Consider the following 16,238-nt stretch of genomic DNA (forward strand, 5'->3'; position numbering starts at 1 on the left):
GACCAGACAACAACAAGAAAATAAAGAGATAAAGCGTGGATAACAAAAGCAGAGAGTAACACAAACACTCCCTACACAGGCAAAGCTTGAAAGTGCTCAATGTACTTTCTACCACTGATTTCAATACAACTAATTCACTAAATATAGATAATGCTATCTTGCCTATTTAGGCTACTCAGACCTTTTCTCTGCCAAACTATTTAGATCAATGCAGAGTTATGTTTTTCTGTACCAGAAGTAGAAGAAAACAGGACGAAGACTCCACAGTGCAGAACTGACTGGGCAATTCATCAGAAGTACTGCAGTATTACATACAATCCACTGAAAACTGTTTGTGCAGTACTGCGCTGGTTTACAGTAGATTTAAAAATTTACCAACTATGATAATTAAAGGGAATTAATAGCTTATACTTTAGAAGATAATCTCAGCAGTTGAAATACTGCACTTCTTACACTCTATTGCTTAAGGGAAGGAAAATATCCTAGATGAAACAGTAATTAATGTAAAAAAAAAGTCAAAGCTTGGTATCTTCAAACTGAGAAGCACTAAACCAAGATATGTTTTTACCTTACCACAAAATAGCCCCCAACTTTTTTTATCTCAACACTGAAAATTTCCTGGGTTTTGCTCCCTGAACATTCAATTTTTACCCACCTAGCTCTAAGCAGACAGGATTTATGATGATATTGTTCTAAGGAACTGCAGGAGTTCTAGATGCCAATAAAGATTGCAGATCAAACAAAAGATAAATACTAAGCATTGTGTCTGCATAGATAAATAAACCTGCTCACTTCTTTAATTTGTACTGTTACCTCTACTAATCCAAGTACAATAATCAGGACAGTAAGGGCTGAGGAATCAGTTGTAAAAACAAAAGGCTTCGTATACCTCTCCCAGCCCAACTTATACGGGTACATACGCACCACATACACACACCTTTTGAGAAGTTTTCATATACTTAGGAAAAACTGAAGCCCTGACAATGAACTAGAAAACTAAGCAGAAAGCAAAGCATTGGGGGAGTTCAAATGCAAGTACCAAAATCGGAGCAGGAACAGGTTTCCAGGCATCCCTGTCCCAGTCGGGCATTTAGTACATCGGGAGAAAGTAAGACCAGCCAGAAATAAGCAACACGTGGGCAAAAGCCTCCGGTGCAGACCTACCCCGAGACAGAAGAAAGCCCCGCGCCGCCGCCAAGCGAGAGACCAGCAGGCACCGGGGACCGACACTCTCGGCCGGCCCAGGCCCTGTGAGCGCGGGCAGCTGCGAGTGGAGATGCCGCGGCAGCAAGTGCGGGAGAGGGGAAGGAGCAGAAAGGGGCTCCCCCCCGCGCAGCCCCAAGCGGGCCTGGAGAAGGGCCCCCGTCAGCCCACCACCGCACTGACGGCCGCTTTTGTTCTCCACGGAGACCGGCGCAGACCCGTCAGCTGCGCCCGCTCGGAGCCGGTTGGGAAGCGCTCATCCGGGGGGAGACGCCGCTACCGGCCGCGAGGGCTAGACGCGGGTCCCGTCGGGGCGGTCCGCGGCGGGCCCTACCTACCTCTTTTCGGCCGGGGGAAGCTCTCGTGCAGGTGAAAGACGACTTTCTCCACAAAGTGCTGAATGTTGCTGTGCTCGGGCCCTCTGACAAACACCATCCAGTCGTGGGTGAAGCCCTCCACGGTGGGTTTCTTTCTGACTTGGGCTCGATGCCCCAGCTCCAGCTTCACCTGGACGGCGCACTGCGGGGGGAAAAGGCAGGGAGCGTCCGGTGAGCGCCCGAGGAAGAAGGGCTGGGCGGGAGGCCGAGGGGAAGCCGGCCCCGTGGCCGGCGGAGGGGGGACAGGCGGACAAAACGGTACCAGAAATCCAGCAAGAAGAAAAATAGAAAGGCACCACCGCAACCGTACAAAAAACCCCAGCCATACAGGCGAGGGCGTAGCTCTCGCCGCCACCGGGAGGACCGGCCACCGGCCCGCGGTGCCGTCCTGCGGGCGCGGGCAGCCGGGGACCGCTGTCAGGGTCGCACTGTCCTCCCTCCCGGCGCCTCCGCGCCCGGTGCCTCCGGTGCGGCGGCAAGAACATGGCTGAGGCGACACCCGCCGCCTCGCTCTGGGTGCGGGCGTGCTCCGTGCCGCTGCCGGGAGCGGCGGGAAGGGAGCGGGAGGCAGGGAAAGCTGCAGGCAAAGAGAAATTCCCCGTCACGCAAACCCCTTCCCGGCGGCGAACACCCGGCAACACCGGGCAACGCGGGGCGGAGGCGACAGGTCCGCGATACTCACCGAGCTGGCCATGCCTGGGGCGCCGGTTCCGCTGGGGCGCTTGCTCCCGTCCCCTGCCCCCAACCCGCTGCGCTAATTCATGAAAACGTGGAGGCGACGGCGAGCGCGCAGAGGAGCGGCGGGAGGGCGGCGGGCATCCTCTGCCTCGCTGCTCCTGCTGTCCGCCTCCTCCCCTCCCTCGCACCACACCGACTCCGCGGCAGCCCCGACCTCAGCGGTCGCCCCGGCCCCGCCGGCTGGATGAGCACCCGCCGCGCATGCGCACCGCTCGCCGGACTGACACCGAGACACAGACATAACAGTGTTCGGAGAGGGGCGGGCACCGGGACGGCGTGGTCAGCCAATGGCGCGCGGCGGCGCGGCCGCGAGCCCCTCCGCCTGGCCCCGCCCCGCCGGCCCTTAAAGTAATACGGCTCGGGGAAGAGGGTGCCTTGCGCTGGGCGGGCGGCGACCCTACCCCCGGCAGCGCTACACCCCAAGCGCCTCCGCCGCACCGAAGCGGGAAGAGAAACCGAGCAAGAACAGCTACGAACAAAAGAGAAACGGGGTAGCGGTCTTCTCCTCAGCCCGCGAGGACAGCGCGAACAAACGGCGCGCGGCGGCGGAGGCTGCCGCCGTCCCTCTCCTCTCCCTCTCCCCACGCCAAGGGCCGCGGCGCCGTGACCCGCTCCCCTCGCAAAGCCGCTCGCCCGTGGGCGATCCGGCGGGCGGGATGCCCAGCTGTCAGCGACAGCGTGGAGCTCGGTGGTGTGGATCCGCCGTTACCAGCGGCGAGAGCGAGTAACTCCTCACAGCTGGGAAACGGCAACGCGCTGAGACCGCCCGCCCGTCGGCTTCCCCTGCTGGGACCTGCCGGCCTCAGCCCGTCAGGGATGTCCGGCCAAAATTAAAGTGAAAGGACTCCCCGTGGCAAAGGCACACTAAAAGAAGGACCTTCCTCCCCGAACCTCAGCCTCCGTCTCGTGTCCCGTCACAAACAAACGTTTCTGCAAAGCCCCCGGTAAATCCTCTTGCAAAAACAAAGGGAGGAAGGCACGAAGGGAATGCCCTCATCGCACAGGTAGGACAGGTGGAGACGGGCAGCAGGCAGAAAATGGCACTCGCGATTACTTAACGCATATTTGTAGCACGAACTGCGATTTCTACCATTAACGTGCTGATATTCTTTTAAAACAACAGTTACTACTTCAACAATTCATTCATGATAATTCATGCCACAGGAATATGCCAGTGAGGAGCTGGAAGTGATTTACTGCGAGTATCTAAATCGCGGTACTGATGCTCATCAGATGAGTATTTTCAGACAGCCGTAAAATTGTCCAAAAATTGTCTATAATAACTTTTGCCACACTGAAAACTATTTTTGTCTGTTCGATAATTATATTTTTGATAATTTTTCTGATGACAGTTATAACCCAATGATTCAACAACGGACACAGCAATCTTTTCCAAGAGAAGCACACGTACACACAAACCAAACACACCCCCGGGCGTTCCAGATTTCACCAAGAGATGGCGCACGGAGTCCTTGCGCTAATGTCCTCATTTGACCTCTCCAGAAGTCTCTTAAGTATCTATCCACCACTCGTACCTTCTCTCTTTTCACTTCGGAATGAGAAACGCACGTTATCGAAATTCTAGCATAACTTAATAATTACTTCAAAACTACTGAGCTATATCTTATTTGTCTTATGGATGTTGTAAGCCCAAATTAATAAAATCAGTACCAACAACTCAAAAGGATGAATACAATTTGTAAAAATTCCACAAGTTACAATGTGACTTGAAATTTCTTAACATTAACCCCTCAACTACCTGAATTTCCATGTTTTACACAGCAATGTGCAGATCTAGTAGTTCATGTATCTTCTACTAATCTTGCATTGAGCTAGCCAGCAAGTCAGCATGTATAAGACCTCCCGCTGAGTTCATAAACCCGTCAAAGCTGATTCCGGTAACTTTAAAACTTCATACATGCCAGACAAAAAAAAAGATACCAATGCCATTTACTAGAGTAAGGATTATGCACATGAGCAAGGACAGCAAGCCTGGACCGCTACCGCCCTTAATGCAGTGGGCTTCCAGGTGTCAGGGCCCATCTGAGCAGAGCAATCTGCAGGCTGAGGATCCCCAGCATTTCTCCTAGAAAGGTTACATTTTTGCTGTGGCTGAGCTGCTCTTCTCAAGTGTCCAGTCACTTAAGGGACTTGTAAGGACTGAGAATAGATCATCAAGAGCATTTACCTGTCTAGAACCCTTTGGTTTCATTGGAAATCAGACTTTTAAACATTTTTGTGCCAGTGAGGGGTTTTGCCATTCAGAAGACAGTAATTTTTGGTGCTTAATCATAATGTACTCTTCCATATTAGTGCAGCGTTGAGTGTGTAACATGTTGCCAATATATACACTAAAAGTATTTTGCCTTTCATTATTTAATTTCAAACCATATGTGACCTTTCATTATCAAGTAACGCAACTCCTGAAAGTACTGTTTGATTCTTACTCCAACAATAGATTTGAAGTACTGATGATTTTACAGCAGTAACTGGCCAAGAGTATTTAAATCACTACCAAACCACTCCTCTTTCTTTTCTTCTGCCCCATCACGTACATTCCAACTTCATGTTACACTGCCAATCTGAGCATAAAATTCAGAGTGAAGACATGGAAGATGTGCTTCTCTGCTATCAAAACGTGCTACCACTCCATTCTTAGCATGGCAGATACCGTGTGATTTATGATGATTACTATGCATATTTCTACTTTCTTATTATTGCCTTTAAAAAATTGGAGAAATGTACTTAAATTAGTAATAGGCAAACCTTAATTTAATCCATAAAGATCATATGATTTTTAAACATAGGCATTTAAAATTATCTCAGTGGGTATTTGAGCTGATACGTATGTAGTTTCATAGATACTTTCAATGCATTAAACATATTATCTTATTGACAGCAGTTATACAGAAACCAGCAAAGTGCTCTGTGATACATATTTGTTACTGAAACAGATCTATGGAATTATTTCCATACTCAGTGACTGCAGTATCAGCCCTAAGAGTCTTTTTTTTTCCTCTGTGTACCCACAGCTTTAAGACTTGAGGACTACAGAATGCTGCCCTGAAACATTCAGGTACAGACATTAGTTTCTCAAGGAAATGTATGTTGGAATCACTGTTGTTCAAAATGCTATTATATATGAACTGCTGTCTTCAATACATCTTGCTAGCTAGAATGTAAATCCTTTTTTAGTATTGCTCTATGCTTCTGGACAACTCTTCAAAGATTTTGACTGCCTGTTTGTGTTTTCCTTCCTTATTTACATAATAGTTTGACATCATGAAGAATATAGTTGCTTCTTATTCTGTGGCAGAAGTTGTGCACACTATTTTTCTGTGTAATAAATTATGTTCTGTTGCAAGGATACCACATAAGAATGCGACACTTTTTTAAACTCCATTTGAATGGAAAAAAAGATAGTATGGACAATTTCTATGTATGAGTCACCTCATAGTTTTGTTTGGCTCAGTAGGAACAAGGCGGACAATCAAAGTAGTCAAATACAAAAATAAAAGCATCACTCTAAGTTGGAGTATTTCTACTTCTTGTCCACTCTCTTCCAGCTTTTGTTCTTTGGCAAAGATTTGAATTAGTCTTCACAAGTTTGTTTGGGAAATCATTATTACTTAAAATATTTATAAATGTTTAAATTTATTTCTAATGTTTAAATTTATTTCTCCCTTTGTATGACTCCACAAATGATCCACAGCTATAGCTAGACAGAAGTCACAGTATCCTGAATATACATTCACTTGTGAGGATCCATGGCAGGGATGGAAAAAGAAGCATTTCCCATTTTAAAGGTCTGCAAAGATGATAAATATTTTCCTAGTTTAAAGCCATGATGACACATTTTTACACAAGATATACTTGTACATAGATTTATTTATTTGCCCTGCTTGTCTCAGAAGGTTATAGATTTCATTTCTTTCTTTCCTCCTGATATACTAATTTCTGAGAAAGGAAGGGCTCTTTTAGGCCTGGCAGCATCAGATGTACTTACTGCAAAAGAGAATGAATCAGACAAGTGAAAGAAGAACTTTTGTCTCCACCAAGTATGTGTTCCTGCTAGTTTTTATGCTGAAGTCAAGAAACCAAAGTCCCTTTTGAATCTTTGGGGATTTTTCGTGAAGGCCACAAAACTATAATCAACTTAACGGTTGTCCTGTTACTTTATGGTCTCTTTGGCCTTTTTGTTTTACCAGGATTAGAGTGCAGATGAATAAAACGGCTTTGATAGGCCATTTCGAAACAAAGTGAGAGAAGTTTTGGTAACAGTGTAGGCAAACAGAGTAGCTATTAGGCTTTTAATAGTAGCTGTAATACAGCTGGTGAGATCCGAATTGGTTTAGCAAGAGAGATGTCCAAGAAGGACTCTCTGCTACGCTGTATGATTAGGGTTGCTGTATTTTTAATTTTCATCCACAGAAGAAACAGGAAAGAAGAGGACAAGAAGTATTCCACTGAAGGGAGATGTTTTTTCTTTGATAGTTCTAGTTTGTGTTACAGTTGAGAACAAGGTTGTCAGACAGGCAGAAAATTAATTTATTCTTAACATATAACAGTGAGACAATTCTGAGAATTCCATTTTCCAGAATCCCTTAAATGAGTGAGTTTTCTGGCACAGACTCACTCTGTATTCATCTCCCTAACTCGGGATTCTACTGGAAGAAATGGAGCTGGATGATCCTCTGGAGTCCTTCTACGCTGATTTTTATTTCTGACATATTTGGACAAAAGTATTTCCCTCTTGACTTCAAACAGGTCTGAATCAATACAAGCTGTTTTCCTTTATTGCACATCAGTGCAACGTTATTCACTCTGATAGTCTTTTTAACTACTTAACTGAGACCACTCAGTTGAGTAATGATTACTTAGGAACAACAGCAGATTCAGGCTCAAACTCGGAAGAGAAAAGGGAGTAGTTTAATATATGTCAGTTGTGAAATAATGTTGATTTTTAAACCAAAAAAGAAATTAAGAGTAGCATTAGTATTCAAGATGAAGTTATGATGCAATTACAGCCATTTAAAATATCTATCAATTTCACAAACTCCAAATATAATCTTTGGTTGACAGGCTAAGAATCAAAGAGTGATCTTGAGCTGGTTACGTGACAAACTTGTGCAACTATTTTCTTCATTTTGGATTAACAGTTAAAATAAACATTCTTTGATCTCATTACAGCAGATGGATGCAATTATGGGCATATGAAAGTGCAAAGACCCTGACTCAAACAACTACAGAGTTACAAAGGTGAAGGCAATTTTCTGGTAGTACTATCCAGTACCACTAAAACAGGGTTTACCACAGAGTAATTATACAGCTGCTGGAAAATGAGAGACATTTGGGTCACGTTCTTAAAGGTATTTAACTACATAAAGGTTCGTGTAATCAGCTACTGCAATGCTAAAAACGCTTGCACTTTTTATGTCTGCTGAAATAACTCATGTAGCTGTAGGCTTCCCACTAGGCACCAGTCTCCATGTTCAGACACCTTCAGACATACCTACATCACGCTGTGAAGTGTGATGCACAGATCCCAGATCCCTGACTTAGACAGAACATGGGTCAACATTTCTGCTCAATGTACAGGTAACTCTGGAAGCAGCGTAGCTGTGTTAGTGCAGCATTGCACCTGGCCTAACAAGAGCCCTATTTCATAGCTATACTGTTGGTGATTCCAGACACAGCTGAAAGGAATTGCTGCCTTGCTGTATTATTTCCTTACACAAGGCAGAAACGTCTTATGTCACAAAAAAGTAGACAGCTTCCCAAGTCACTTGGACACACTGAATTGTCTTCAGTGTTTCAAACACAGCTGTTTTACATTTACTTTTTGAAGTTCAAATTTTGTCACCCAAATACATGGACTGACTTTTAATGGGCCTTGGTTTTAAATGTTTCAAAAAAGCAACTAACTGAAACAGTTAATATTACTGGCCATAAAGGAAACCATTGTGCCTTTTAAATATATCATCTGTCAGAATTTCTCTGTATTTGAGATCTTTTAATTTCCTTATGCAGACAATATATATAAAATCATAGTCCATTCCTGTTCCAGATACTTCGATTACAATGTTAAGATGCTGGTCTGAACCAGAGCCAAAACTTAAAATGAGCCTGCAGCTGATCTTACACATACAACAAGGAATATGTATAAGCTCCTCTGTAATAGCACTCTGGCTGCCAGGAACTAATGGCAAAATTCTCTCTCTCTGGATTGGCTTTTTTTTGAGTTAGCTACATAGCCTGAACAAATGCCAAGCAGCCTAGGCCAAGTGCATGCATGTTTTGAGGTTTTATTGGCTTGTCCATTTCTAATCACAAATCAAACAGAAAATAAGCACTTTAGCTGATAACATTAAACTCCTAGTCAATGGAAAAGATCTTTAACAGCAATGGCTGCATGTTTTAAAAAACAATATAACAAAGTTTGTAACTCACCAGCAGCCTCCTCAGAGGGAGGCAGTAATGACAAAAGATAAATGCAAAAAGGGAGTCTTGGCTATGCACGATATTACAGTATAGAAGGTAGGGAAAAAAATTGTTTAAAGACCTCTAGGGATGCATAAGGAAATCTGTTCAGAGTGGAAAGTCTTGTTGAGAGACCTACAAGGAAGTACTTAGGTTTTTATTCCCTTACAATGGTGTAGCCCCTAGAGGAAATACTCCTATTAGACAAAGAAACGCAGTCAAATTCTGTACTCAGTTTAGGCCTGTGAAACGAACAATTTCAGAGAACCTGTTCTGGATTTCTGCAACCATAGCCAGTACAGTCTGATCACACATGCAAGAGAGCTATTAAGGAGTAACTTCACTGAAATCCGTGTTCTCTGTTCTTGGCCTGATGGAGAGATCTCCCGGCTGGAAATCAACCAGAGTGTAAAGCAATTATGTTATTGTGCTCACTCTGCATGGGGTTCTTGTGCCGGCCACTGTTAGGTAAGTTGACCATTATCCCAGACAGGAGTTTATGCATCAGATGACCAGTGTGTCTTGGACATAAGTCAGTTGTCTTATGCTACAGCTTGGTTACAGGTGTCAGACAGGCTGAGTATGCTACCTTCACACTTTCTGCTGCACAAACCACGAGCTAGCCAGACCTTCCTTATTCCCAGTATCACTAGCAAGTGAGTGAGAAGCTGGAATGGCCTGGCACTACCTTGGTGAGAAACTCAAGGAAAAAAGCAGAATTCTTTATCAGTGACAAGTACTCATACAACCATAGGGTCTTAGTTGCCCTCATCTTTAATGAATTCATTATTATATCATCACTGTGACTCAGAAAGCAGTTTTAGCCTGACTTTATGGATGGGGAATTGAAACAGATGACTTGACCAAGGACAACAAAATAAGGCATGAAGTTAAATCCAGTGAGGACAAAGCTTGGCCCTGAAAAAAATGAAGAAGTAGAAAAAAAATGTGTAAACAAAGGTAGTATGGGAGACCAGAGGGACTGAAATTCACAGCTAGCTCAACAATTAATAAGAAATTATTTGACAAATGAGAACATTGCAAAGTTTGAGGAATATATTACATATGTTTTTGCAGAATTCTGGCCTTAGAGGCTAGATAGGCATATTTCAGAAATCTAAACAGAAATCATATGAATGAGAAATAGCTACTTTTACACATGAGAAGCTGTAAAGCTAGACTGCTCAACATATGGATGTTTGGGAATCAGCTAGTAATCACAGCATTACAAGGAAGGTGGAGGCAATTTTTATGAAGGCACAGAGGGGAGCAAAGGAGAATTAAGATAAGTGGAAATGCTTTGCCAGCTGCTGGAGGGGGACCAGTGGAGCTGCTGCTTGTCTGACTTGCCATGCAGATTTCAGAAGCCCTTCCATATAATCCCTGTGTGGTCCACTGAATTCAAAGATTTTAGTAGTAGAGCAGTTGCACTCTGTTTATACTCCTAATGGTAAAGCACCCCTCAATGCACAATGAATTTCCAATCAGAATACTTTCCATCACCATATGACTTTAATTCCAGATACTTTTTCATATATTTACAATTTCAAATAAAACTCCCCAACTCTCCAAAAGATACAAATGCAAAATCATGGTGTCCTGATCTACTGCAATTTCCACTTTTCAATACGTCGCTGCCTCTTTTTCACCCGTTACCCATTTATCTGTTCCCCATACAGCATATTTTAAACTGACCAAAACTATCAACCTGATCTATCTGCTTCAAACTGCAAATATATACAAAGATATATGTGTAAGACATATATACTATATATATTTCTATACACACACACACAAATATATAGAGCAATAGTTTCCCAGCACATCATTCATCAGCCTTCTGCACTTGCATCCCCATCTCAAGGAAATACTTGAAAGACTAGGGTAAAAAGTGGTACCACTTCCTACAAAAATGGATTACAGGAGGACTGCAACTCTTTTGGGGGAGTACTTGGATCATAAATAATTTGCTTTCAGAGCCTAGGTCTTGAGGCAGAGGGGTCAAAATCTTGTTCTAAAAGCCTGTCTTCAGTGGGAGTAAGCTTCACAGACACTTTGTAGGGCCAAAAGAAGATGGAAAGTTTGGGTCAAAGAAGTGTTTAAGCTGCTAAAATTTATCTTACTGCAAACACTGGAAATCATTTCAATACAAGTGATTGAGTTAATAATGATATCAAAATCTTGACGATTCCAGAATGCAGTCTCAAACGGAACCAAAGGAAATTTAACTTCAGTGAGCCCAGAAAACATAAGCCATTGGAAACACAGCTCTGAAAGAACTGTGAAGAATGTAACTGGCAGTAAGAAAACATAAGATGGAGAGACAGCATAGGAATTCTGAGTATTGTCCTTTACGCCAAGTTGGAAGCTACCTATAAAACTAATCCATCTAACAGCACACAGGAACAAAGGCCATTCTTTACATATTTAGTAAACTAAGCTTTTTTTCCCTAATACTTAAATACCACTTCACTCTTGGCCACAGAAACTGACTAGATTTTGCTGCTCTTGGAAAAAAAATCACAGAGCATGACTTTGATAATTGAAATGCCTACACTAGCAGACACAATACAGTCCTCCTCTCTGACATACCTGTTCAGTTGCAATTGGCGGAATTGTAAAGGCATATTACTCTGAGATGAGCTGTCCAAGAACTGAAGGTTCCCAGAGGACTACCAGGCATGTAGGCAAGTGGATCATGAGAATGGTAATTTTAATCTCATGGAGCCTGAAATGTGCTAAAGTAGAAAAAAATTATTTTTTAAAAATAGGCACTTTTATGTTTTGAAAGAGGAGCTGAGGCATAAAACAATCTAAATCACATCCTTAACTGCATTCCTTCACTCCTCCTCTGGTTTTGTTGTGCTGTATTGTGTAAGTGAGTGAAAGCAGAATGCAGTTCATTGTTTTGAAGTCACTCATATCCCAGTCTCATGGCTTTCTTTGCTGCAGCTGGCAATCTTTTATCTTGAATGCAGAATCCAGAAGATCATTACTGATTAAGGTGTTGCCGTAATATGAAATATAATTTCAAAATAACAGCATTAGAGGGCTTCATAAACAGATGGAAATATAAAAGTAGACAGGGATGTGGCCTCAAGGACTTGCAAAAATGTATTCAAAACACTTGACAGTTTAAAGATGTAATATGTTTTTGAAACTCACTTACTGAGTTTGAATTTCCCACTTGGCTTCTGATGTTCAAATAAAGACTTTTCATAATTATTAATTGATCTGGAAGACATGTTATCTTGTTACATTGATCATCCCAGGGTTATGAAAACACCAGTGAGATTCTAACTTTATGTTTGAGTAAGTACACATATGAAACATCTATTCTTACTCCTAAGTAGAATTCTTGGTTTCTAGAAAGACATTAAATGTTGTTTCTTAAAATCTAATCCAAGAAATCCTCCTTGAGACTGTAACTGAGGTTATCTGAATCACTCTTGAAGATGTTAGACAGTACCGATGCCAGTGTCAGCCCCTGGTGTACACCACTGGTGGCTGGTTTCCAGCTAGACATTGTGCTGCAGATCACAAACTTTTGAGCCTGGCAGTGTAATGCAATGGATATCAGTTTCTGGCACATTAATATAGGCACAGGATGTTCATACCTATCAACTAAACCATGCTAATGGAATACAGTCTAAACAATAGCAAGCAGAGTTGGAAATTATTTCTATAGTTCAGAAAAATATGAAAGAATATCCATTCAACCTTAAAAATTCTTGTTGTCAGTGGGAATCGCCCAGTCAGTGCTCTCCTTTTCTGAAAATGTACTAGGAACTCTCAGTATAGTTTCAAGTCTGCCTACTCCATCTACGTCACACAGTAAGTGCAAAATTACTGATTGGAGCAAAGCCAATTTTTTGGTTTTGAATGTGAATTTCAGAGAAAATTCTGTTGAGTATACACATGATGTCCTGGTGAAAAATACACACATTTCTGCACCCTCCCCATATCCAAATATCCTGAAAGGAAAATTCTGCTAATCATAGAAATGAAGGGATAGAAAGAGCCTCAGACCATCTACTATAACCCTCTGCACACAGGCAGGATCAAGCATATGCGGAACTAACCCAAAATTCTGACCTTCACTTCATCTTGCTGTAGTTTCATTGTGAAGCAATGGGCAAATCTTTTTCTTTCCTTTCTTCGAGTTTCCTACCTGTGAAATAGGATAAAAATACTGGAATTAGTATCTGAACATTGGTCTGAAATTTAGCATTAAATATTACTTCCCCATCCTAGCTATGAACCATAACTCTGCTTTTGATCCCACATATTGGACGGACCAAATATAAACAGAAAATAATGCATAGGAAGAGTCCCAGCTCTTTTCTGTCAGATCATAGATAGTACTTCTCACGACACAACACACAAATGCATTTCTAAGATTACAGAGAAAAATACAGATTTTCCATAGACTTCAGGAGTACCTTTTTTGCAGCAGATGAAGATCAGTTTGACAGCTTTATGTAATTATTAATCAGCAAGTTTGAACAACTACTTAGAGACATTTACTGAAATTAATAGCGAGATGACCTGTGTAAGTTTGGTTCAAAAAGCAATTCAGTATTAGGATATTTAAAATGTGGCCTACAAGGTTACAAGTACATTGCTTTGGGACCAAATGCTTCACTGATGCCACCATGGACTTCTGAAGCCAATGAGAGCTTTACAGAAAGGAAAGCTGGAAGCAAATGAGAGTTTTTCAAGAATAATGGACCTCAAAATGCAGAAAGGAAATATTTACAGTGAACTTGCACAATATTAAAAGCTTCCTGGGATCTCTTTATTTTAGCTACAATCACATCCCAACAATCCAAATCTGCTTGAAATTTTCATTTTTATGTGCTCGAAACCAAAATCAGATTAACAAATCAGCAAAGGTATAAACACCAGGGGACTGCTTAGATAAATGATTCAACAATGCCCAAGCACACTAAAACCACAGGGACTGCTGACCCTGGCCACCTCACCAGCTTCTTCAGCTCTTCTTGTCCAGGTGCTGTGGGACTCTGCGCTGGCTGCTCCCTGGTTGTACATTGAGCCTTCTTTCAACTGATTTAGCTGTTCCCTCTGAACTGCAAAATACCCTCAGCTCCATCCAGGTAACAGTACTCAGGATCTCAGGGTCAGATTCCAGGGGGTTTTGATTTTTTCTTTCTTACTGTAAACTTAGTCACAGATACACTGCTGGTCATCTAGCAAATAGGTACTATGTAACACTAGATATCTGAATATTCTTTTCAATTTACATACAGTCATTGCAAAAGGGTTTGGGCTTTGTCTGTTGTTTTTTGTGGGTTTTGGTTTGGGTTTTTTTGTATTTAGATCAGTCTGTGCAAAATAGAAACTTCTTTCTCCTGTTGTTAACTAAAGGAGCTGCAGGTGTGGGAGACCCTAATCGCAACAAGAAAGCTGGGGGTGGGCACACAGTGAGTGAGTGACGCAGAACTGTGTTTGGCAGAACATCTCAGCATCTAGTAAATGGAGACAGGCTGTTGTGGCAGGACAGGATGGGTGACCAAATGGCCCAGCTACAAGACACCCCACAACTGGAGAAGGCTGGAAAACGCAAGATAAACAAGCTGCTGCCTCCCACCACTTCCCATCCAGCCACTTCTGTCCATGAGCCAAAGTGTCAAATGCAACAAAGCTGACAAATCCAAAGCCATTTTACCCCACATGCAAAGCGTCTGCATTCAAAGGCCAGTTTCTCTGTCTTGTCATTCAGTCTGAATATACAATGGAGGAACCCTCAGCCAAACATTCAGCACTATTTCCTTAGTGTAAAATAATAATTATGGTAACATACAACACAGCTACTTAATTACTTCTACTGAAATCTACAAAGAAATGTACTTGATCTGAATTTTGCCCCCGATTCACTTCATTAATGGTCTGAAGTCCACCAGCAAGAAGTACTCTACTGGCTCTAGCTCTGCCTGACCAGTCAAGCCCTTCGTCAGTGCAGCAGCACCTTACAGCAACCCTTAACAAGGAGGCATCATATGTCTGGAAATGTAGCAACCTCAACATAAAATGTACTAATGTTCCTAAGGAGCCTTCACTTGTAGTACAACCAGTTATTTCAACGTTATGGTCAACGGCTCAATGTCCAAGTGGAGAACAGTGACAAGTGGTGTCCCTCAGGGGTCGGTACTGAGACCGGCACTGTTCAACATCTTTGTCGGCGACATGGACAGTGGGACTGAGTGCACCCTCAGCAAGTTTGCCAATGACACCAAGCTGTGTGGTAGGGTCGACACGCTGGAGGGAAGGGATGCCATCTAGAGGGACCTTGACAGGCTGGAGAGGTGGGCCCATGCAAGCCCCATGAAGTTCAACAAGGCCAAGTGCAAGGTCCTGCACGTGGGTCAGCGCAATCCCAAGCACAACTACAGGCTGGGCAAGGAATGGATTGAAAGCAGCCCCGAGGAGAAGGACTTGGGGGTATTGATTGATGAGAAGCTCAACATGAACCGGCAGTGTGCGCTTGCAGCCCAGAAAGCCAACCGTGTCCTGGGCTGCATCAAAAGCACTGTGACCGGCAGGTCGAGGGAGGTGATCCTGCCCCTCTACTCCGCTCTTGTGAGACCCCACCTAGAGTACTGTGTCCAGCTCTGGGGTCCCCAGTACAGGAGAGACATGGAGCTGTTGGAGAGAGTCCAGAGGAGGGCCACGAAGACGATCGGAGGCCTGGAGCACCTCTCCTACGAGGACAGGCTGAGAGAGTTGGGATTGTTCAGCCTGGAGAAAAGAAGGCTCTGGGGAGATCTAATTGCGGCCTTCCAGTACCTGAAGGGGCCTACAGGAAAGCTGGAGAGGGACTGTTTATCAGGGAGTGTAGTAACAGGACAAGGAGTAATGGATTTGAGCTGAAGGAGGGTCGATTTAGATTAGATGTTAGAAAGAAATTCTTTAGTGTGAGAGTGGTGAGGCACTGGAACAGGTTGCCCAGGGAGGTTGTGGCTGCCCCATCCCTGGAAGTGTTTAAGACCAGGTTGGATGGGGCTTTGGGCAATGTGGTCTAGCGGAGGGTGTCCCTGCCCATGGCAGGGGGGTTGGAACTAGATGGTCTTTAAGGTCCCTTCAACCCAAACCATTCTATGATTCTATGATTTCATTTCAGTTACAACAAATGGATCTTTAAAATAGTAAATCCTAGAAAAAACTCCGTATTAGTAGCTCAGGTGTAGATGGTCATTTTCAGTCAGCTCCCAAGTAAGATCAAACAATGACAGAATGGATGGAAAAAACCAAACCCAGTGAGTATGAAAGGGGATTTGTAAACTAAGAAATACCACTTCTCTGCCCACAAGACCATGAAATACGCTGTTACACGTAACTACCTTGAGGGCTTATTAGGTTTTGTTGGAGCAACTACCCAAAAGGAAGGGATGAAATAATGTCATCTGGCATTCACTTTAC

At 43.3% G+C, this 16,238-nt stretch overlaps 1 protein-coding gene across 2 annotated transcripts in view; it reads right to left on the minus strand.

Moving 5' to 3' along the window:
* The window catches only part of MLLT3 (MLLT3 super elongation complex subunit), a 136,168-nt gene extending 132,691 nt beyond the window's left edge, over nt 1-3,477 (minus strand). For both annotated transcript variants that reach the window (XM_054809401.1, XM_054809400.1), the window contains exons 1-2: nt 2,263-3,477; nt 1,542-1,722 (exon numbers count right to left, since the gene is read on the minus strand). In XM_054809401.1, the coding sequence (XP_054665376.1) occupies nt 1,542-1,722; nt 2,263-2,274 (193 nt within the window). In that variant the 5' untranslated portion in view covers nt 2,275-3,477. The remainder of the gene's footprint in view (nt 1-1,541; nt 1,723-2,262) is intronic.
* Between the last annotated feature and the right edge of the window lie 12,761 nt (nt 3,478-16,238).

This window comes from Grus americana, chromosome Z, assembly GCF_028858705.1.
Source record: "Grus americana isolate bGruAme1 chromosome Z, bGruAme1.mat, whole genome shotgun sequence".
In the NCBI taxonomy this organism is placed as follows: Eukaryota; Metazoa; Chordata; class Aves; order Gruiformes; family Gruidae; genus Grus; species Grus americana.